Below are 22,766 nucleotides of genomic sequence, written 5' to 3'. Positions count from 1 at the left end.
TCTTTTATTTTTTATATTCATTTATTTTTTCAATTTCTCTTTTGTCCCCCGTTATATTATGTTTATTATTTATTATTTATTATGTTTTATATCTTCATTTCTTTTATTTCTTTGTCATCTTAATAAATATCTATCTTTCATTTCTTATGCTGGTTGACAATAAAAAAAGCCTTTTCTTTTATTTTTTATATTCATTTATTTTTTCAATTTCTATTTTTTTTCCGTTATATTATGTTTTATATCTTCACTTTCCCCAAATTCACGGAATTTCCCTCCATTGAAAATGAATGGGCAATATACAAACTAGGATGGCGGAAGCGGGACTGGAACTGCTCCAAGTTGCGGGCACGGCCGCCCCAAAGAACTTGTTATTGTGCTCAAGGTGTCGAAACCTTCACTAAAATATGGACCTTAGTCGAGGCTGGAACCAATTATTGGTATTTACATTGTGTCTTATGAAGGAATTTGCGTCACTCCTTTTCATTTATGGACCATGTTTAAGAAGCAATTAGGTTCATAAATGGAGGTTCCACTAGATGTGCTTGGTCCATGGACTCGCGGTACCTGTTGGCTTGTCTGCTCAGCTCCAGCTCCGCCTCCATTCTCTGCACGTCAGCCGTCAGCTTGGCGTTGTCCGCCAGAAGACTGCAGTTGTGCACCTGCAGGCCGGACGCTTGGAGGCGCACCTCCTCCACCTCCTCCATGTTCCTGCCCTGCTCCTGCTCCAGCTGCCTGGGGGCCCGGAGGACACGTGAAGGGTCAAATGTCATCGTCCTGACTGAAAACACAAGATCTGCCTCTCTCTAATGACACAGGTTGTCAGGTTCAAACACTGATGACATCTATTAAACAAGACAAGAGGCAAAGAATTAAACAGAGACAGAATTCAATTTGGACTCAATATTGAGGAGAGTCGCCTGTACACTGTACCCTTGTACTGTATCTCAGCACGCTCTGGCGAAAGATTGCACTCCTCCTTCTTTATTTGACTTTCTCCGACCACATGCTTCCAGAGGGAAGTGGGTCGTAAACAGCGTTGCCTTTGGTTACCGAACAGTTCAACAGGAGTGGTCGCAAAATAGTTCAAAAAGACGTTCGTAAACCGGTTGAAAAAGGAGGTTCAAAAAGAGGTCGTCTGGAAATTGGGCAGATCCTGTCTTCTCTCCGCTTTCAAGTCCTTGGGTTAGAACAATATCTTTTTGTTGATTACCAAGAAAGAACACAGAAAACCCTTCATGAGCCTTCTTCTTGGTAGGTTTCAGAATCAGAATAGTTTCATTGCCATTGTTTGAGAACGGGTTCACAAACTAGGAATTTCTCTTGGTGCAATGGTGCGACATAAAACACATATAACACATATTTGGTAATAAAAAGAGCTGTGACTGAGCTATCAGATAGACTTAGAAGGGATTCACGGAGCTACTGTTAGGAGTTCTTGTTCATTTGCCTGATGGCCGAGGGGAAAAAACTGTTCAGGTGGCGGGAGGTGTGGGTCTGGATGGAGCGTAGTCTCCTGCCTGAGGGGAGACGGGAGAATAGTGTGTGTCCAGGGTGAGAAGAGTCAGCTGTGATCCGACCCACACGCCTCCTGGTCCTGGAGGAGAACAAGTCCTGGAGGGATGGGAGCTTGCAGCCAATCACCTTCTCAGCAGCACGTACCATGCGCTGCAGTCTATGCTTATCCTGGACTGTGGCGCCGGGGAACCACACTGGGATGGAGGAGGTCAGGATGGACTCTGTGATGGGTGAGTAAAACTGCACCAGCATCTCGGTCGGCACCTTAAGTTTCCTCAGCTGCCGCAGGAAGTACATCCTCTGCTGGGCCTTCTTGATGAGGGAGTTGATGGTCGGCTCCCACTTGAGGTCCTGGGTGATGGTGGTGCCCAAGAAACGGAAGGAGTCCACAATGGTGATGGGGGTGGGAGAGTCAATCAGGGTGAGGGGGGATGGTGGGGCTGTGACTTTCCTGAAGTTCATGATCATCTCCACTGTTTTCTGGGCGTTCAGCTCCAGGTTGTTCTGGGTGATGGTGGTGCCCAAGAAACGGAAGGAGTCCACAATGGGGACGGGGGTGGGAGAGTCAATCAGGGTGAGGGGGGATGGTGGGGCTGTGACTTTCCTGAAGTCCATGATCATCTCCACTGTTTTCTGGGCGTTCAGCTCACCAGGACGCCAGCCGGTCCACCGCTCTCCTGTAGGCGGACTCATCGCCATCCGAGATGAGCACGACGAGGGTGGTGTCATCCGCAAACTTGAGCAGTTTTACGGATTGGTGACTGGAGGTGCAGCAGTTTGTATACAGGGAGAAGAGCCAGGGGGAGAGTACACAGCCCTGAGGAGTACCGGTGTTCGTGGTTCGACTGTCCGAGACAATCTTCCCCAGCCGCACGTGCTGTCTTCGGTCTGTCAGGAAGTCATTGATCCAACTGCAGAGGGAGTCGGGCACGCTGAGCTGGTAGAGCTTGTCTCGTAGCAGTCCAGGGAGGATGGTGTTGAAGGCAGAGCTGAAGTCCACAAACAGGATCCTAGCGTAGGTTCCTGGGGAGTCCAGATGCTCCAGGATGGAGTGGAGGGCCAGGGGCCGTACTTATCAAGCTTCTTAGAATGACTCCTAAGAAGTCTGCTAAGAGTTGACTTAAGAGTAAATCAATTCTTGGCTGAAAGCTGCACTTAAAAGTTAGTTATCAAGCGTCTTACTCACACTTTCAGCGAAGTGTAGGACTGAATCTTAAGTGTCACACTCAGAGCTGAATTACGACATTACTATGTGCCGTAAACGCAATTTTAGGTGACGTCATTTCCGTGTCCATAGAAATGACCAATCACGGAAGGGAATCCCTTGTCTAAGAATAAAGAAATATCTTGGAAATATTGAAGTGGACAATGGGAGTGTATATTTTGACAATAAACTACAAAATAATACAAAACAAACTAGTCCCCGCCGGCACTCACGCTACCGCTCCCTCTCTTCTGTCGCCCACACACTCACTGACGTCACTCACCTCACGGCCACACACATACGCTACTGTCATAACATTTTCTTTCCAATTCATTAATTAGGCAACTAATTTGAAACTGGTGTGGGTGGCTCTATATCAGGGGTCACCAACGCGGTGCCCGCGGGCACCAGGTAGCCCGTAAGGACCAGATGAGTAGCCCGCTGGCCTGTTCTAAAAATAGCTCAAATAGCACCACTTACCAGTGAGCTGCCTCTATTTTTTAAATTGTATTTATTTACTAGCAAGCTGGTCTCGCTTTGCCCGACATTTTTAATTCTAAGAGAGACAAAACTCAAATAGAATTTGAAAATCCAAGAAAATATTTTAAAGACTTGGTCTTCACTTGTTTAAATAAATTCATTAATTTTTTTACTTTGCTTCTTATAACTTTCAGAAAGACAATTTTAGAGAAAAAATACAACCCTAAAAATGATTTTAGGATTTTTAAACACATATACCTTTTTACCTTTTAAATGCCTTCCTCTTCTTTCCTGACCATTTAAATCAATGTTCAAGTAATTTTTATTTATTTATTGTAAAGAATAATAAATACATTTTAATTTAATTCTTAATTTTAGCTTCTGTTTTTTCGATGAAGAAGATTTGTGAAATATTTCTTCAAACTTATTATGATTAAAATTCAAAAAAATTATTCTGGCAAATCTAGAAAATCTGTAGAATCAAATTTAAATCTTATTTCAAAGTCTTTTGAATTTCTTTTAAAATTTTTGTTCTGGAAAATCTAGAAGAAATAATGATTTGTCTTTGTTAGAAATATAGCTTGGTCCAATTTGTTATATATTCTAACTAAGTGTAGATTTGATTTTAACCTATTTAAAACATGTCATCAAAATTCTAAAATTAATCTTAATCAGGAAAAATTACTAATGATGTTCCATAAATTATTTTTTTAATTTTTTCAAAAAGATTCGAATTAGCTAGTTTTTCTCTTCTTTTTTTCGGTTGAATTTTGAATTTCAAAGAGACGAAATTGAAGATAAACTATGTTTCAAAATTTAATTGTCATTTTTTTTCGTGTTTTCTCCTCTTTTAAACCGTTCAATTAAGAGTAAATATCATTCATTATTAATAATAACATAGAGTTAAAGGTAAATTGAGCAAATTGGCTATTTCTGGCAATTTATTGAAGTGTGTATCAAACTGGTAGCCCTTCGCATTAATCAGTACCCAAGAAGTAGCTCTTGCTTTCAAAAAGGTTGGTGACCCCTGCTCTATATATACTAGCCCACTGCAGACACATGCAGAAATCAACAAGGAATCGAAAAGTATTAAATCTGTGACAAAAATAATATCCGCTCTGTATAAACGATACCGTTTGATCAGCTGCTCGTCATCAAAAAAAAACAAAACATTGTTCCGTTCCCTGAACGTTGGCGCACGTCTCTCTCGCCTCAGTGCCATCCCCTGCTGGCAACTCCTAACCACTTAAGACACCTCTGAAGGTCTCTTAAATATCGTGGAGAGTAGGAGTGATTCTTAGACTTAAGAACGTTGATAAAAAGCTTTTATTCTTAAGTTTGAGAGTAGGACTAAACTTCGCAAATTCTCAGGACTTAAGTGTAAAATGGCACTCTAAGAAGCTTGATAAGTACGGCCCCAGGTTCACTGCATCTTCCACAGACCTGTTGGCTCTGTAGGCGAACTGCAGTGGGGTCCAGGAGGGGGGCGGTGATGTCCTTAAGGTGGGGCAAGGACTTCATGACCACAGACGTCAGCGCGACCGGCCTGTAGTCATTTAGTCCTGGGATCCGTGCTTTCTTGGGGACAGCTTTTGTCTTCTCACCGGGCACTCAAAGGTAACAACGTTTTTGTGATAATTTATAAGCAATTATTCCAACAAAGGTCAACATCAATGACATAGTTGAGTATTCCTGGAGACTAAAGATGTGTTTCTACTTCCCCTGCATCTGGAAAAAGTCCAATGCTTCATTTGAGGAGAATAAATCCTTGAAAAACCACTTTTCCACCGCCGTATAAAAACTGACCTCAAAAGTCAAACGCTGCACATTCGTCATTGAGTACTTTGGAGGTACGGAGAAGAATAAGTTTCATAACGTAGAATGTCCATGTAACTCATTTAGATCTGGGCCAAATTGTAGATGCGTGACATCTCACCGCCTGAGTCTCCCAGCAATGTTGTGGTGTTCCTCCCAGGCGACGGCGTCCTTGAGGAGGCCTCGCAGACGGAGCACCTCCTTCCTCTGGCTCTGCTCCTCCCTCCGGCTCCCGTCCAGCTCCTCCTGCAAACGCTGGTTCTCCGCCTCCGTCAGCATCAGCTGCTTGGACACTTTGGACACTGCGGCAAGAAAATAACGAGAACATGATTCAGTTTGATCGTTTGTAGAGCACATTTAAAAACGAGCCTGGTCGGAGGAATACAATACTGTAATAGCCATTATACTTTAAAAAGGAGTGCAAAAACATAAAATATTAAAATGTAATAAACAGAGGAATGCACTGATTCATATATTGGGGGAACAAAACAAGCATTAAGCCGACACATGGCAGGGCATGGACGTGCAGACTCTTCAGGTCTACCTGCACCTCAGGGAGAACCAGTTGAAAAACCATCCCTGAACAGAGGAGGTGGTCTGTGACACCACCTGTCTCCCACATACAAGACTAGATGTGATCGATCTAAGTCTAAGACCAGATGTGACCAATCTAAGTCTAAGACTAGATGTGACCAATCTAAGTCTAAGGCTAGATGTGACCAATCTAAGTCTAAGACTAGATGTGACCAATCCAAGTCTAAGACTAGATGTGGTCGATCTAAGTCTAAGACTAGATGTGATCGATCTAAGTCTAAGACTAGATGTGACCGATCAAAGTCAAAGACTAGATGTGACCAATCTAAGTCTAAGACTAGATGTGACCAATCCAAGTCTAAGACTAGATGTGACCAATCTAAGTCTAAGACTAGATGTGACCGATCTAAGTCTAAGACTAGATGTGACCGATCTAAGTCTAAGACTAGATGTGACCAATCTAAGTCTAAGACTAGATGTGACCGGTCTAAGTCTAAGACTAGATGTGATCGATCTAAGTCTAAGACCAGATGTGACCGATCTAAGTCTAAGACTAGATGTGACCGATCTAAGTCTAAGACTAGATGTGACCGATCTAAGTCTAAGACTAGATGTGATCGATCTAAGTCTAAGGCCAGATGTGACCGATCTAAGTCTAAGACTAGATGTGACCGATCTAAGTCTAAGACTAGATGTGACCGATCTGAGACTAAGACTAGATGTGACCGATCTAAGTCTAAGACTAGATGTGACCGATCTAAGTCTAAGACTAGATGTGACCGATCTAAGTCTAAGACTAGATGTGATCGATCTAAGTCTAAGACTAGATGTGATCGATCTAAGTCTAAGACTAGATGTGATCGATCTAAGTCTAAGACAAGATGTGAAACAAATAAATATTTCTTGTTTCAAAACCAAAGATCCACTTCCAGTAAATCAAGAATGAAGCAATCCAGGATGTCTCAGAAGCAGCCAATGAGGTGTCAAGTTTGCGGTCACGTGACACGAGTCTTCCAAAGAGGCAGGAAATGCAATGCCAGTCCTCCAGTAAGGACAATAGAGGCCCGGTAGAAAATGCGTCACGGACCGGTACCGGTCCCCGGACCGGTGGTTGGGGACCACTGCTGCACGACATACCTGTGTGACGTTGGCCCCCCCACCAAGTCCAAATCACCCCAAACTTGCTCTATTTGTTTATGCCGCAAACTATACTTTTTAAGTTATTCATGTTTGAATAATCGTAACCAGCCTTGTCAAAACCTTGGTGCTGCCAGGCCTGGCCCTAACCAATCTGGCACCCTAGGCAAGATTTTAGGTGGCGCCCCCCCCCCCCCCCTTCCCCCCACATCGGCAGTGAAGCGTATATACTCACAAGAAACCGAATAGCTTTGTCTTTGACCTTTTTTTTTTTACTTAAAGAAAGCAAATTAACATATTATATGAGAATGTTTTGTTATGATTATCTTTAACCGAATCACAGCAGTGCTCAAATTAAAAAACAGCATTCCCTCTCATGTGATATTGCTTAATTAACATTAATGATGTGCACTTTAACAACTAGGCTTACAACTATACCTAATATATAAAGGGGTGGAAAAGTGACTATTACCTGCAGGGCAAACATTAGCTAACCAGAAGGCAATAACAATGTCAACAAAAAACACCTGCTTAAAAGATCTAATACAAATGTCCCTGAGGAATGTAAGGTGGGAGTACTGTAATTACATTATTATTTTCCATAACAATTTAGCCCCCTCCACAATATTAACCCGACGTTAAAACAGAACTAGCTATTTATTGATTAGCAATTGCCGAATCATGTAACATTAGCTTAATGCTAAAAAGACAGGTTACTATCACATTCTGTAACAGACAAATAATTTCATGTAGGCTACGTTACCTACCTGCCACCTCTGTCTTTTTCTCGTTTCTCCTCCTCTTTTCTCTTTTTTCTTCCCTGGGCACCTGACAGTTTTGGCCGTTTTGACATCTCGTGTTGATTTTTTGATGTGGTAAGAGTCATGATACGGGAAGGGAGGGGGCGCACCGTGCGGGGGGAGGGGGGCGTAATGTTGTAACAAATAATATTTCTATTAAATAGGCTTTACTTTGCATTTTAATTAATGTGGGATTATTTTTTGTATTTAGAAATAATAGTACCAACTTTTTTTCTTTTTTTTTCCTCCAACATTTGTGGCACTGGCGTGGCGCCCCCTGATGGACGGCGCCCTTAGCATTTGCCTATACGGCCTATGCCACAGGCCGGCCCTGTGTGCTGCAATAATGTTTGATCTGTTATAGTTCAAGCTAACGTTTTATGGTTTTTACGTTAATTATTGTTATTAATCCTAACTATTTCTGTACTGATTTTCTACAGAGGATTTGAATGCACTGTATTTTAACAAACATGATTTTCACACACAAATGTTTGAACCGACATGAATGTCAGGGACATTTGATGTCAAAAATAATGTAGTTGGCAAACACTTCAGGTACATGAATTCAGTGAAGGCCGTGGGTGGGATGAGGGGCCGGCGTACCTTCAGCCAGGTGTTTGCTGTGGTGGTCCTTGGTCTTAACATGCAGCGCCTCCAGCTGTTGGCTCAGGAAGTGATTCTCCTGCAAGACCAGCAGGGCCTGCTGCTGCACTTGAAGGCTGCGGACCGACACCATGTTCACTTATGCTCTGTGGCCATCTTTTCAAAGATAACTAACATGTGCAATAAAGTGATGTAATAATAATCACTTTTTTTTTAACCCTTCACTCATTGTAACTTATTTGATTGATTTTTAAATCACCTTGAATTTAATTCGACGCATGTTTTCTACTGAAACAAATTCATGGGGAAACATTTGTTGAATAATTGTTATTAAAGGCCTACTGAAAGCCACTACTAGCGACCACGCAGTCTGATAGTTTATATATCAATGATGAAATCTTAACATTGCAACACATGCCAATACGGCCGGGTTAGATCAGTAAAGTGCAATTTTAAATTTCCCGCGAAATATCCCGCTGAAAACGTCTCGGTATGATGACAACATGCGCGTGACGTCACGGATTGTAGCGGACATTTTGGGACAGCGTTGTGGCCAGCTGTTAAGTCGTCTGTTTTCATCGCAAAATCCCACAGTATTCTGGACATCTGCGTTGGTGAATCTTTTGCAACTTGTTTAATGAACAATGGAGACAGCAAGGAAGAAAGCTGTAGGTGGGAAGCGGTGTATTTGCGGCCGGCTGCAGCAACACAAACACGTAGCCGGTGTTTCATTGTTTACATTCGCGAAGGATGACAGTCAAGCTTCACCATTGGCCTGTGGAGAACCGGGACAACCAGAGACTCTTACCGGGAGGACTTTGAGTTGGATACGCGGTACCGTGAGTACGCAGCTGCGGCTTCCAAACATTTGATCGCTTGCCCGTACGTGCGTGCCGCTATGTGCATGTCACGTACGTAACTTTGGGGAAATATATGTGCTGTATGAACTTTGCGGAGGGGAACGGTACTTTGGGCTGTGGGATTGAGTGTGTTGTGCGGGTGTTTGATTTGTATTGGCGGGTTATATGGACGGGAGGGGGGAGGAGTTTGTTACGCGGCATATTAAATATAAGCCTGGTTGTGTTGTGGCTAATAGAGTATATATATGTCTTGTGTTTATTTACTGTTTTGAATATCAGGTCCCACCCGCCTCTCACAGCATCTTCCCTATCTGAATCGCTTCCAATGCCCTCTAGTCCTTCACTCTCACTTTCCTCATCCACAAATCTTTCATCCTCGCTCAAATTAATGGGGAAATCAATCAATCAATCAATCAATCAATGTTTATTTATATAGCCCTAAATCACAAGTGTCTCAAAGGGCTGTACAAGCCACAACGACATCCTCGGTACAGAGCCCACATACGGGCAAGGAAAAACTCACCCCAGTGGGACGTCGGTGAATGACTATGAGAAACCTTGGAGAGGACCGCATATGTGGGTAACCCCCCCCCTCTAGGGGAGACCGAAAGCAACGGATGTCGAGTGGGTCTGACATAACATTGTGAAAGTCCAGTCCACAATCGTCGCCTTCTCGGTCCGAATCGCTCTCGCTGCTGGTGGCCATGATTGTAAACAATGTGCAGATGTGAGGAGCTCCACAACTTGTGACGTCACGCTACTTCCGCTACAGGCAAGGCTTTTTTTTATCAGCGACCAAAAGTTGCCAACTTTATCGTCTATGTTCTCTACTAAATCCTTTCAGCAAAAAAATGGCAATATCGCGAAATGATCAAGTATGACACATAGATTGGACGTGCTATCCCCGTTTAAATATGAAAATGTCATTTCAGTAGGCCTTTAAAGGAACTTAAAGATAATTCAAACCTTCATGAACCTGACCAGAGATGAATGCAGTACAACTCATTAAAGGCCTACTGAAAGCCACTACTAGCGACCACGCAGTCTGATAGTTTATATATCAATGATGACATCTTAACATTGCAACACATGCCAATACGGCCGGGTTAACTTATAAAGTGACATTTTAAATTTCCCGCCACACTTCCGGTTGAAAACGTCTAGATATGATGACGTATGCGCGTGACGTAAACGGTTGATGGAATACAATACAAAAAAGCTCTGTTTTCATTTCATAATTCCACAGTATTCTGGACATCTGTGTTGTTGAATCTTTTGCAATTTGTTCAATGAACAATGGAGACTGCAAAGAAGAAAGTTGTAGGTGGGATCGGTGTATTAGCGGCTGGCTGCAGCAACACAGCCAGGAGGACTTTGAGATGGATAGCAGACGCGCTAGCAGCCGAACTCACCTTAACTTCCTCCGTCTCGCCGACCGCATCTGTGATCGGGTGAAGTCCTTCGTCGCACCGTCGATCGCTGGAACGCAGGTGAGCACGGGTGTTGATGGAGCAGATGAGGGCTGGCTGGCGTAGGTGGATAGCTAATGTTTTTAGCATAGCTCTGTGAGGTCCGGTTGCTAAGTTAGCTTCAATGGCGCCGTTAGCAACAGCATTGTTAAGCTTCTCCAAACTGGAAAGCATTAACCGTGTAGTTACATGTCCACGGTTTAATAGTATTGTCGATCTTCTGTCTATCCTTCCAGTCAGGGGTTTATTTCTTTTGTTTCTATATGCATTTAAGCACGATGCTATCACGTTAGCTCCGTAGCTAAAGTGTTTCGTCGATGTATTGTCGTGGAGATAAAAGTCACTGTGAATGTCCATTTCGCGTTCTAGACTCTCATTTTCAAGAGGATATAGTATCCCAGGTGGTTTAAAATACAAATCCGTGATCCACAATAGAAAAAGGAGAGAGTGTGGAATCCAATGAGCCAGCTTGTACCTAAGTGACGGTCAGAGCGAAAAAAAGATATGTCTTGCACTGCCTTCTAGTCCTTCACTCTCACGTTCCTCATCCACGAATCTTTCATCCTCGCTCAAATTAATGGGGTAATCGTCGCTTTCTCGGTCCGAATCGCTCTAGCTGCGTCGAAAACAATAGGAAAATGCGAGGAGGCTATCAACTGACTACGTCACGCTACTTCCGGTAGGGGCAGGGCTTTATTTTTTATCAGATACCAAAAGTTGCGATCTTTATCGTCGTTGTTCTCTACTAAATCCTTTCAGCAAAAATATGGCAATATCGCAAAATGATCAAGTATGACACATAGAATGGATCTGCTATCCCCGTTTAAATAAAAAAAATTCATTTCAGTAGGCCTTTAAAGGCACTCAGCCCAAAAGACCGTTCACCTAACCCAAGGTTCATAAAGCTTATATATTTTAAAAAAGTTACGTACATACGCAAAAAAAAAGTTGCGCACATACGGTCAAGCGATCAAATGTTTCGAAGCCAAAGCTGCATACTCACGGTAGCACGTCTGCGTCTTTGTCATCCAAATCAAAGTAATCCTGGTAAGAGTCTGTGTTGTCCCAGTTCTCTACAGGCGTCTGTGTATCCAAGTCAAAAGTCCTCCTGGTTAGAGTCTCTGTTATCCGAGTTCTTCCATCTTGACTGCATCTTTCGGGAATGTAAACAAAGAAGCGCCGGCTGTGTACTGTTGTGGCTGACTTCGTTCGAAAAATACGTCCGTTTCGCACCGACAACTTTCTTCTTTGCTTGCTCAGCTTCTTTCTCCAAAATGCAATGAACATGATTGCAACAGATTCACGAACACAGATGTCCAGAATACTGTGGAATTATGAAATGAAAACAGAGCTTTTTTGTATTGTATTCAATGGGGAAGGCATACCTCTGTTCCCCGGGCTACGTCACGCGCATACGTCATCCTCAGAGGCGTTTCGAACCGGAAGTTTAGCGGCAAATTTAAAATGTCACTTTGTAAGTTAACCCGGCCGTATTGGCATGTGTTATAATGTTAAGATGTCATCATTGATATATAAACTATCAGACTGCGTGGTCGCTAGTAGTGGCTTTCAGTAGGCCTTTAAAACTAATTAGAGCTAGAAATATTGATTGATATTAATAATAATATTTGTGTGTATCAAACTAGATGTTAAACAACAATAAATATCATATTCCATAACAGTGAAGTGAAGGGAATTTATATAGCGCTTTTCTCTAGTGACTCAAAGCACTTTACATCGTGAAACCCAATATCTAAGTTACATTTTTTTTAAACCGCTCTACTGCCTTACCGGTCGTCCGGGCTCATCCCTCCGGTCTTGGCGAGTTCCCCGTCAAGTCTCTTGTTTTCTTTGGCCGCTTCTTCCAGGCGCGCTCTCAAGCGCTTCACCTCGTCCTGTGAGGACAAAGACACGTGACCATCTCCTCGCCGTCCACGACAATAAAAATGGACTTCATTGCAATAATCTAATTGACCTCGGCGGTGTGCAGCAGTGCAGCCTTCTCCTTCAGCCTGTCCTCGTAGGCCGACGCGCGGGGAGAGAACCGCTCGGAGTCCGCCTGGCAGGAAGACACGGGGACAGCTTTCACGAGTCATCCGATCCAATCCTCTTTATTGCAAATCGCACTATTGACTACACCAGTGGTTCTCAACCTTTTTTCAGCGATGTACCCCCTGTGAATTTTTTTTTTAATTCAAGTACCCCCTATTCAGAGCATAGCATTTTTGGTTGAAAAATAGAGATAAAGAAGTAAAATACAGCACTATGTCATCAGTTTCTGATTTATTAAATTGTATAACAGTGTAAGTGTTTTTTATGTTGATTTAATTTTAAAAAAAATAAATTAAAGAAAAATAAAAAAACGATACGCATATATCGGCCGATAATATCGGCAAGCCGATAAATGCCGATATATGCATATATCGTTATAATGCCGATATATGCGTTAAAATGTAATATCGGAAATTATCGGTATCGTTTTTTTATTATCGGAATCGTTTTTTGTTTTTTTTGCCGATATATGCGTTAAAATGTAATATCGGAAATGATCGGTATCGTTTTTTATTATCGATATTGTTTTTTGTTTTTTTTTGCCGATATATGCGTTAAAATGTAATATCGGAAATTATCGGTATCGTTTTTTTATTATCGGTATCGTTTTTTGTTTTTTTTTGCCGATATATGCGTTAAAATGTAATATCGGAAATTATCGGTATCGTTTTTTATTATCGGTATCGTTTTTTTTTTTTTTTTTTTTAATATCGGCAAGCCGATATTATCGGACATCTCTAGTTCAAACGTAAAATGGACAGATATATCTGAAGTTGATCTCATAACTTAAGTGTGAATTTTTTTTTTAATTCAAGTACCCCCTATTCAGAGCATAGCATTTTTGGTTGAAAAATAGAGATAAAGAAGTAAAACACAGCACTATGTCATCAGTTTCTGATTTATTAAATTGTATAACAGTGCAAAATATTGCTCATTTGTAGTGGTCTTTCTTCAACTATTTGGAAAAAATATAGTTTTTTATTTATATTTAAAGGATTTTTGAATTGTTGCTATTTTTAGAATATTTTAAAAAAATCTCACGTACCCCTTGGCATACCTTTAAGTACCCCAGGGTACTTAAAGGTATCGGACAATATCCGATATTGTCCAACTCTTTAATTACCGATACTGATATCAACCGATACCGATATATACAGTCATGGAATTAACACATTATTATGCCTAATTTGGACAACCAGGTATGGTGAAGATAAGGTTGTTTTTTAAAAAAAAATAAAATAAAATAAGATAAATAAATTAAAAACATTTTCTTGAATACAAAAGAAAGTAAAACAATATAAAAACAGTTACATAGAAACTAGTAATGAATGAAAATGAGTAAAATGAAGTGTTAAAGGTTAGTACTATTAGTGGACCAGCAGCACGCACAATCACTGTGTTACGGTGCGGATGTTCTCTCGAAATGTGTTTGTCATTCTTGTTTGTGATAAAATTGTTTATATGGCCACCATCAGTGTGACCTGTATGGCTGTTGACCAAGGATGCCTCGCATTCACCTATGTGTGTGTAAAAGCCGGACATCTCTACTAATAAGAACACAATTTGTAACTTACAATACAAAACTGACAAAACCCAGAAAATATCAAAATGTCCGCTGCATATTTTTGTAGGAATTTGTAATCATTTTGTATGACATTTTCAGCTACTTTCTCATTACATTACATCTCTTTGCTGTTTTTTTCACTACATTTTTACTGCTGTTTTTTTTTCTTTTCTTGACAACATGCTTCCAAAACTGCAGCGCACCTGGGACACCCCTCAACTAACGCACCAAAATGGACATCTCTTCATTTGAGAATCCGTATCGGAGCACAAAGAAGTGGTATTTCCGAATGGATCCGCACATCACTGCTTCTGGCATTGGATGTGAGGAACGCCACGCCGAAGCACACATGTGCAACACACCGCCGCCGCCTTAGTGAGGCCGATGAAAGCGGGGCGTCCAGGTGTGAGGACGCAGCGTGAGACCGCCATGATGAGAAGCACGCGTGGCCGGGGCACCACAGGCAGGAAGACGGGATGTGTGGAATACACACCAATTAGTATGTTACCGAGGCTAATTAGCATAACATTGCATGGAAATGTGTATTTAACTTAAATTGTGAAAGAGCCTGAAGCGGAGGACTAAAACAGTCTCTCCAAGGGCTGGGTGTTGGGGCGCTGGTCGGGAATCGAACCCATTCCTTCTGCAGGAAAGCAGCAGCGTGTACCACTACACCACCGCCCCTATACCTTCTCTCCCTCGGTTGGTTTTCTCCCCTCTCGTGCAAAGGAGCAGCTCACAAGATATGAATGTACTGTTATTATATGCATCATAAATGTTATTATATGTCATAAATGTTATTATATATACCATAAATGTTATCATAAATGTCATGAATGTTATCATAAATGTCATGAATGTTATTATATATGTCATAAATGTTATTAAATATATCATAAATGTCATTATTTACATCATAAATGTTATTATATATGTCATAATTGTTTTTATATATATCATAAATATTATATATACCGGGTATCATAAATGTTATTATATATAACATAAATGTTATCATACATGTCATAAATGTTATTAAATATATCATAAATGTCATTATATATGTCATAAATGTTGTTATATATATTATAAATGTTATTATATATGTCATAATTGTTATTATATGTCATAAATAATGTCATAAATGTTATTATATATACCATAAATGTTATCATAAATGTCATGAATGTTATCATAAATGTCATGAATGTTATTATATGTCATAAATGTTATTAAATATATCATAAATGTCATTATATACATCATAAATGTTATTATATATGTCATAATTGTTTTTATATATATCATAAATATTATATATACCGGGTATCATAAATGTTATTATATATACCATAAATGTTATCATACATGTCATAAATGTTATTAAATATATCATAAATGTCATTATATATGTCATAAATGTTGTTATATATATTATAAATGTTATTATATATGTCATAATTGTTATTATATGTCATAAATAATGTCATAAATGTTATTATATATATCATCAATGTTTTTATATATGTCTTACATTTTATTATATATATATATATATGTCATAAATGTTATTATATATGTTATAAATGTTATTATATAGCTTATAAATGTTATTATATAGGTCATAAATGTTATATATATGTCATAAATGTTATATCATAAATATATATATTTATGATATATATATATATCATAAATGTTATTATATATGTCATAAATGTTATTATATAGGTTATAAATGTTATTATTTAGGTCATAAATGTTAATATATATGTCATAAATGTTATTATATATGTCATAAATGTTATTATATATATCATAAATGTTTTTATATATGTCATAAATTTTATTATATAGGTCATAAATGTTATATATATCATAAATGTTTTTATATATGTCATAAATTTTATTATATAGGTCATAAATGTTATTATACATATATGATAAATGTTGTTATATATGTCATAAATGTTATTATATAGGTTATAAATGTTATTATATATATATATGTCATAAATGTTATTATATATATCATAAATGTTTTATATATGTCATAAATGTTATTATATAGGTTATAAATGTTATTATATAGGTCATAAATGTTAATATATATGTCATGAATGTTATTATATATATCATAAATGTTTTTATATATGTCATACATTTTATTATATAGGTCATAAATGTTATACATATATCATAAATGTTGTTATATATGTCATAAATGTTATTATATATGTTATAAATGTTATTATATATGTCATAAATATTATATATACCGGGTATCATAAATGTTATTATATATGTTATAAATGTTATTATATATGTCATAAATGTTATTATATATGTCATAAATGTGATAGTACCTCCTGCTTGGAGTGTGTCCTCTCTGCATTCAGGGCATGATTGGTATGTTTGAGGGCGTGTTTTTGGTCCAGCAGCTCCTGGGTTTGAGGTTTGAGGGCGTGCTTTTGGTCCAGCAGCTCCTGGGTTTGAGGTTTGAGGGCGTGCTTTTGGTCCAGCAGCTCCTGGGTTTGTTGTGTCAGAGTGTGCAGTTGTGTCTGCATGCCTGCAAGAAGAAGAAGAAGAAGCAGGTCTTCATCCATGGTCAACAAATTAGACTCTCCTTTCTCACTCCATCTTTCCATGTACCGGTACACTATCTCACACTGGCTTCATTGAGGGCCACGTTGCAGCTACGGCTGCCCTCAGGGGCCCCAATAATACAAACATTTGATCACCCTTTATGTACACTGGGAAAATAAACTTGCCAGAATTTCACTGTAACATTTACAGTACTTTTTTACAACATATGACAGTAAATGGGGAAAAAAACAGTACCACTTTTTATTTGATTTTATTTTGACATATAAGTTGTCAGTTTTTTTAATCGCAAAAAAAAAAATGTGGTACTGTTTTTCAGATGACAGTAATGCACCGTGAAAACAACAACTGTAGTACTTCACAGTAAAAACTGGCAGCTCAGTCCCCAGAATGTTACCGTAATAGAACGGTGGTAGAGTTTTTTTTCCCATTTACAACAAAAAAAACAGTACCACTTTTTTTTTTTTTTTTTTAATCTGGCAACTCAGCTGTTGTTTTTTTAATGCGTTTTTTCATTTACAGTAATAAACAGTAAAAAAACAAACCTGACATCTCAGTCAGAATTTTACCGTAAAAAGCAGCGGTAGAGATTTTTTTAATTTAGAGTAATGTATTTTACAACAGTGGTCCCCAACCTTTTTGTAGCTGCGGACCGGTCAACGCTTGAAAACTTGTCCCACGGACAATTAAAAAAAAAAAAAATATATATATATATATTTTTTTCATAAAGAAATACAATCATGTGTGCTTACGGACTGTATCCCTGCAGACTGTATTGATATATAATGTATATATTGTGTTTTTTATGTAGATTTAATTAAAAAAAAAAAAAAAAATTACATTTCTTGTGCGGCCGGTCGACGCTTGAAAACTTTTCCCACAGACAATTAAAAAAAAAAAAATTTTTTTTTTTTTTTTTCATAAAGAAATACAATCATGTGTGCTTACGGACTGTATCCCTGCAGACTGTATTGATATATAATGTATATATTGTGTTTTTTATGTTGATTTAATAAAAAAAAATAAAAAAATAAAAAAATAAAAAAATAAAAAAATAAATTTCTTGTGCGGCCAGTCGACGCTTGAAAACTTGTCCCACGGACAATTAAAAAAAATAATAATAATAATAATTTTTTTTTTTTTTTTTTCATAAAGAAATACAATCATGTGTGCTTACGGACTGTATCCCTGCAGACTGTATTGATATATAATGTATATATTGTGTTTTTTATGTTGATTTAATTAAAAAAAAATAATAATAATAATAATTTCTTGTGCGGCCGGTCGACGCTTGAAAACTTGTCCCACGGACAATTTAAAAAAAAAATATATATATATATATATTTTTTTTCATAAAGAAATACAATCATGTGTGCTTACGGACTGTATCCCTGCAGACTGTATTGATATATAATGTATATATTGTGTTTTTTATGTAGATTTAATTTTAAAAAAAAAAAAAAAATTACATTTCTTGTGCGGCCGGTCGACGCTTGAAAACTTTTCCCACGGACAATTAAAAAAAATAAAAAAATAAAAAAATAAAAAAATAAAAAAATTAATTTCTTGTGCGGCCAGTCGACGCTTGAAAACTTGTCCCACGGACAATTAAAAAAAAAAAAAAAAATAATAATTTTTTTTTTTTTTTTTTTTCATAAAGAAATACAATCATGTGTGCTTACGGACTGTATCCCTGCAGACTGTATTGATATATAATGTATATATTGTGTTTTTTATGTTGATTTAATTTTAAAAAAAAATAAAATAAAAAATTACATTTCTTGTAATTACAATTACAATTAAAAAAAAAATTTTTTTTTTTTTTTTTTTTCCATAAAGAAATACAATCATGTGTGCTTACGGACTGTATCCCTGCAGACTGTATTGATATATAATGTATATATTGTGTTTTTTATGTTGATTTAATTTAAAAAAAATAAAAATAAAAATAATTTCTTGTGCGGCCGGTCGACGCTTGAAAACTTGTCCCACGGACAATTTAAAAAAAAAAAAAATTATTATTATTTTTTTTCATAAAGAAATACAATCATGTGTGCTTACGGACTGTATCCCTGCAGACTGTATTGATATATAATGTATATATTGTGTTTTTTATGTTGATTTAATTTTTTTTTTTAAATAAAAAAATAAAAAAAATTCTTGTGCGGCCGGTCGACGCTTGAAAACTTGTCCCACGGACAATTAAAAAAAAATAAAAAAAATTGTATTATTTTTTTTTTCATAAAGAAATACAATCATGTGTGCTTACGGACTGTATCCCTGCAGACTGTATTGATATATAATGTATATATTGTGTTTTTTATGTTGATTTAATTTAATAAAAATAAAATAAAAAATAATAATAATAATAATAATTTCTTGTGCGGCCGGTCGACGCTTGAAAACTTGTCCCACGGAAAATTAAAAAAAAAAAAAATTTTTTTTTTTTTTTTCTTTTTCATAAAAAAATACAATCATGTGTGCTTACGGACTGTATCCATGCAGACTGTATTGCTATATAATGTATATATTGTGTTTTTTATGTTGATTTAATTTTTAAAAAAAAATAAAAAAAATAAAATAAAATATTACATTTCTTGTGCGGCCGGTCGACGCTTGAAAACTTTTCCCACGGACAATTAAAAAAAAAAAAGAGCTTTTTTTCATAAAGAAATACAATCATGTGTGCTTACGGACTGTATCCCTGCAGACTGTATTGATATATAATGTATACATTGTGTTTTTTATGTTGATTTAATTAAAAAAAATAAAAAAATAAAAAAATAAAAAAATAAAAAAATAAATTTCTTGTGCGGCCAGTCGACGCTTGAAAACTTGTCCCACGGACAATTTAAAAAAAAAAAAAAAAAAAAATATTTTTTTTTTTTTTTTTTCATAAAGAAATACAATCATGTGTGCTTACGGACTGTATCCCTGCAGACTGTATTGATATATAATGTATATATTGTGTTTTTTATGTTGATTTAATTTTAAAAAAAATAAAAAAAAATAATTTCTTGTGCGGCCGGTCGACGCTTGAAAACTTGTCCCACGGACAATTTAAAAAAAAAATATATATATATATATTTTTTTTTTTTCATAAAGAAATACAATCATGTGTGCTTACGGACTGTATCCCTGCAGACTGTATTGATATATAATGTATATATTGTGTTTTTTATGTAGATTTAATTTAAAAAAAAAAAAAAAAAAAAAATTACATTTCTTGTGCGGCCGGTCGACGCTTGAAAACTTTTCCCACGGACAATTAAAAAAAATAAAAAAATAAAAAAATTAATTTCTTGTGCGGCCAGTCGACGCTTGAAAACTTGTCCCACGGACAATTAAAAAAAAAAAAAATAATAATAATTTTTTTTTTTTTTTTTTTTCATAAAGAAATACAATCATGTGTGCTTACGGACTGTATCCCTGCAGACTGTATTGATATATAATGTATATATTGTGTTTTTTATGTTGATTTAATTTAAAAAAAAAAAAAAAAAAAAATTACATTTCTTGTAATTACAATTACAATTAAAAAAAAAAAAAATTTTTTTTTTTTTTTTTTCATAAAGAAATACAATCATGTGTGCTTACGGACTGTATCCCTGCAGACTGTATTGATATATAATGTATATATTGTGTTTTTTATGTTGATTTAATTTTTAAAAAATAATAATAATAATAATTTCTTGTGCGGCCGGTCGACGCTTGAAAACTTGTCCCACGGACAATTTAAAAAAAATATATATATATATATTTTTTTTTTTCATAAAGAAATACAATCATGTGTGCTTACGGACTGTATCCCTGCAGACTGTATTGATATATAATGTATATATTGTGTTTTTTATGTTGATTTAATTTTTTTTTTTAAATAAATAAATTAAAAAATTAAAAAAATTCTTGTGCGGCCGGTCGACGCTTGAAAACTTGTCCCACGGACAATTAAAAAAAAATTTAAAAAATTGTATTATTTTTTTTTTCATAAAGAAATACAATCATGTGTGCTTACGGACTGTATCCCTGCAGACTGTATTGATATATAATGTATATATTGTGTTTTTTATGTTGATTTAATTAAAAAAAAAAAATAATAATAATAATTACGCTTGAAAACTTGTCCCACGGAAAATTTAAAAAAAAAAAAACATTTTTTTTTTTTTTTCTTTTTCATAAAGAAATACAATCATGTGTGCTTACGGACTGTATCCCTGCAGACTGTATTGATATATAATGTATATATTGTGTTTTTTATGTTGATTTAATTAAAAAAAAAAAATAATAATAATAATTTCTTGTGCGGCCGGTCGACGCTTGAAAACTTGTCCCACGGACAATTTAAAAAAAAAATATATATATATATATTTTTTTTTTCATAAAGAAATACAATCATGTGTGCTTACGGACTGTATCCCTGCAGACTGTATTGATATATAATGTATATATTGTGTTTTTTATGTAGATTTAATTTAAAAAAAAAAAAAAAAATTACATTTCTTGTGCGGCCGGTCGACGCTTGAAAACTTTTCCCACGGACAATTAAAAAAAATAAAAAAATAAAAAAATAAAAAAATAAAAAAATTAATTTCTTGTGCGGCCAGTCGACGCTTGAAAACTTGTCCCACGGACAATTAAAAAAAAAAAAAAAAAAAAAATTTTTTTTTTTTTTTTTTTCCATAAAGAAATACAATCATGTGTGCTTACGGACTGTATCCCTGCAGACTGTATTGATATATAATGTATATATTGTGTTTTTTATGTTGATTTAATTTAAAAAAAAAATAAAATAAAAAATTACATTTCTTGTAATTACAATTACAATTAAAAAAAAAAAATTTTTTTTTTTTTTTTTTCCATAAAGAAATACAATCATGTGTGCTTACGGACTGTATCCCTGCAGACTGTATTGATATATAATGTATATATTGTGTTTTTTATGTTGATTTAATTTAAAAAAAATAAAAATAAAAATAATTTCTTGTGCGGCCGGTCGACGCTTGAAAACTTGTCCCACGGACAATTTAAAAAAAAAAAAAATTATTATTATTTTTTTTCATAAAGAAATACAATCATGTGTGCTTACGGACTGTATCCCTGCAGACTGTATTGATATATAATGTATATATTGTGTTTTTTATGTTGATTTAATTTTTTTTTTTAAATAAAAAAATAAAAAAATAAAAAAAATTCTTGTGCGGCCGGTCGACGCTTGAAAACTTGTCCCACGGACAATTAAAAAAAAATAAAAAAAATTGTATTATTTTTTTTTTCATAAAGAAATACAATCATGTGTGCTTACGGACTGTATCCCTGCAGACTGTATTGATATATAATGTATATATTGTGTTTTTTATGTTGATTTAATTTAATAAAAATAAAATAAAAAATAATAATAATAATAATAATTTCTTGTGCGGCCGGTCGACGCTTGAAAACTTGTCCCACGGAAAATTTAAAAAAAAAAAAAATTTTTTTTTTTTTTTTCTTTTTCATAAAAAAATACAATCATGTGTGCTTACGGACTGTATCCATGCAGACTGTATTGCTATATAATGTATATATTGTGTTTTTTATGTTGATTTAATTTTTAAAAAAAAATAAAAAAAATAAAATAAAATATTACATTTCTTGTGCGGCCGGTCGACGCTTGAAAACTTTTCCCACGGACAATTAAAAAAAAAAAAGAGCTTTTTTTCATAAAGAAATACAATCATGTGTGCTTACGGACTGTATCCCTGCAGACTGTATTGATATATAATGTATATATTGTGTTTTTTATGTTGATTTAATTAAAAAAAATAAAAAAATAAAAAAATAAAAAAATAAATTTCTTGTGCGGCCAGTCGACGCTTGAAAACTTGTCCCACGGACAATTAAAAAAAAAAAAAAAAAAAAAAATATATATTTTTTTTTTTTTTCATAAAGAAATACAATCATGTGTGCTTACGGACTGTATCCCTGCAGACTGTATTGATATATAATGTATATATTGTGTTTTTTATGTTGATTTAATTTAAAAAAAAATAAAAAAAAATAATTTCTTGTGCGGCCGGTCGACGCTTGAAAACTTGTCCCACGGACAATTTAAAAAAAAAAAAAATATATATATATATTTTTTTTTTCATA

The 22,766-nt window shown here is 35.7% G+C and overlaps 1 protein-coding gene across 1 annotated transcript in view; it reads right to left on the bottom strand.

Moving 5' to 3' along the window:
• The window catches only part of LOC133662184 (centrosomal protein of 89 kDa-like), a 105,052-nt gene that overhangs the window by 63,109 nt on the left and 19,177 nt on the right, over positions 1-22,766 (bottom strand). The window contains exons 8-13 of the mRNA XM_062065946.1: positions 16,400-16,602; positions 12,393-12,476; positions 12,209-12,312; positions 8,089-8,204; positions 5,136-5,316; positions 565-732 (exon numbers count right to left, since the gene is read on the bottom strand). Of these exons, the coding sequence (XP_061921930.1) occupies positions 565-732; positions 5,136-5,316; positions 8,089-8,204; positions 12,209-12,312; positions 12,393-12,476; positions 16,400-16,602 (856 nt within the window). The remainder of the gene's footprint in view (positions 1-564; positions 733-5,135; positions 5,317-8,088; positions 8,205-12,208; positions 12,313-12,392; positions 12,477-16,399; positions 16,603-22,766) is intronic.

This window comes from Entelurus aequoreus, linkage group LG02, assembly GCF_033978785.1.
Source record: "Entelurus aequoreus isolate RoL-2023_Sb linkage group LG02, RoL_Eaeq_v1.1, whole genome shotgun sequence".
In the NCBI taxonomy this organism is placed as follows: Eukaryota; Metazoa; Chordata; class Actinopteri; order Syngnathiformes; family Syngnathidae; genus Entelurus; species Entelurus aequoreus.
Note: the sequence above shows the minus strand (reverse complement) of the source record. Positions and strands in the feature narration are given on the sequence as shown.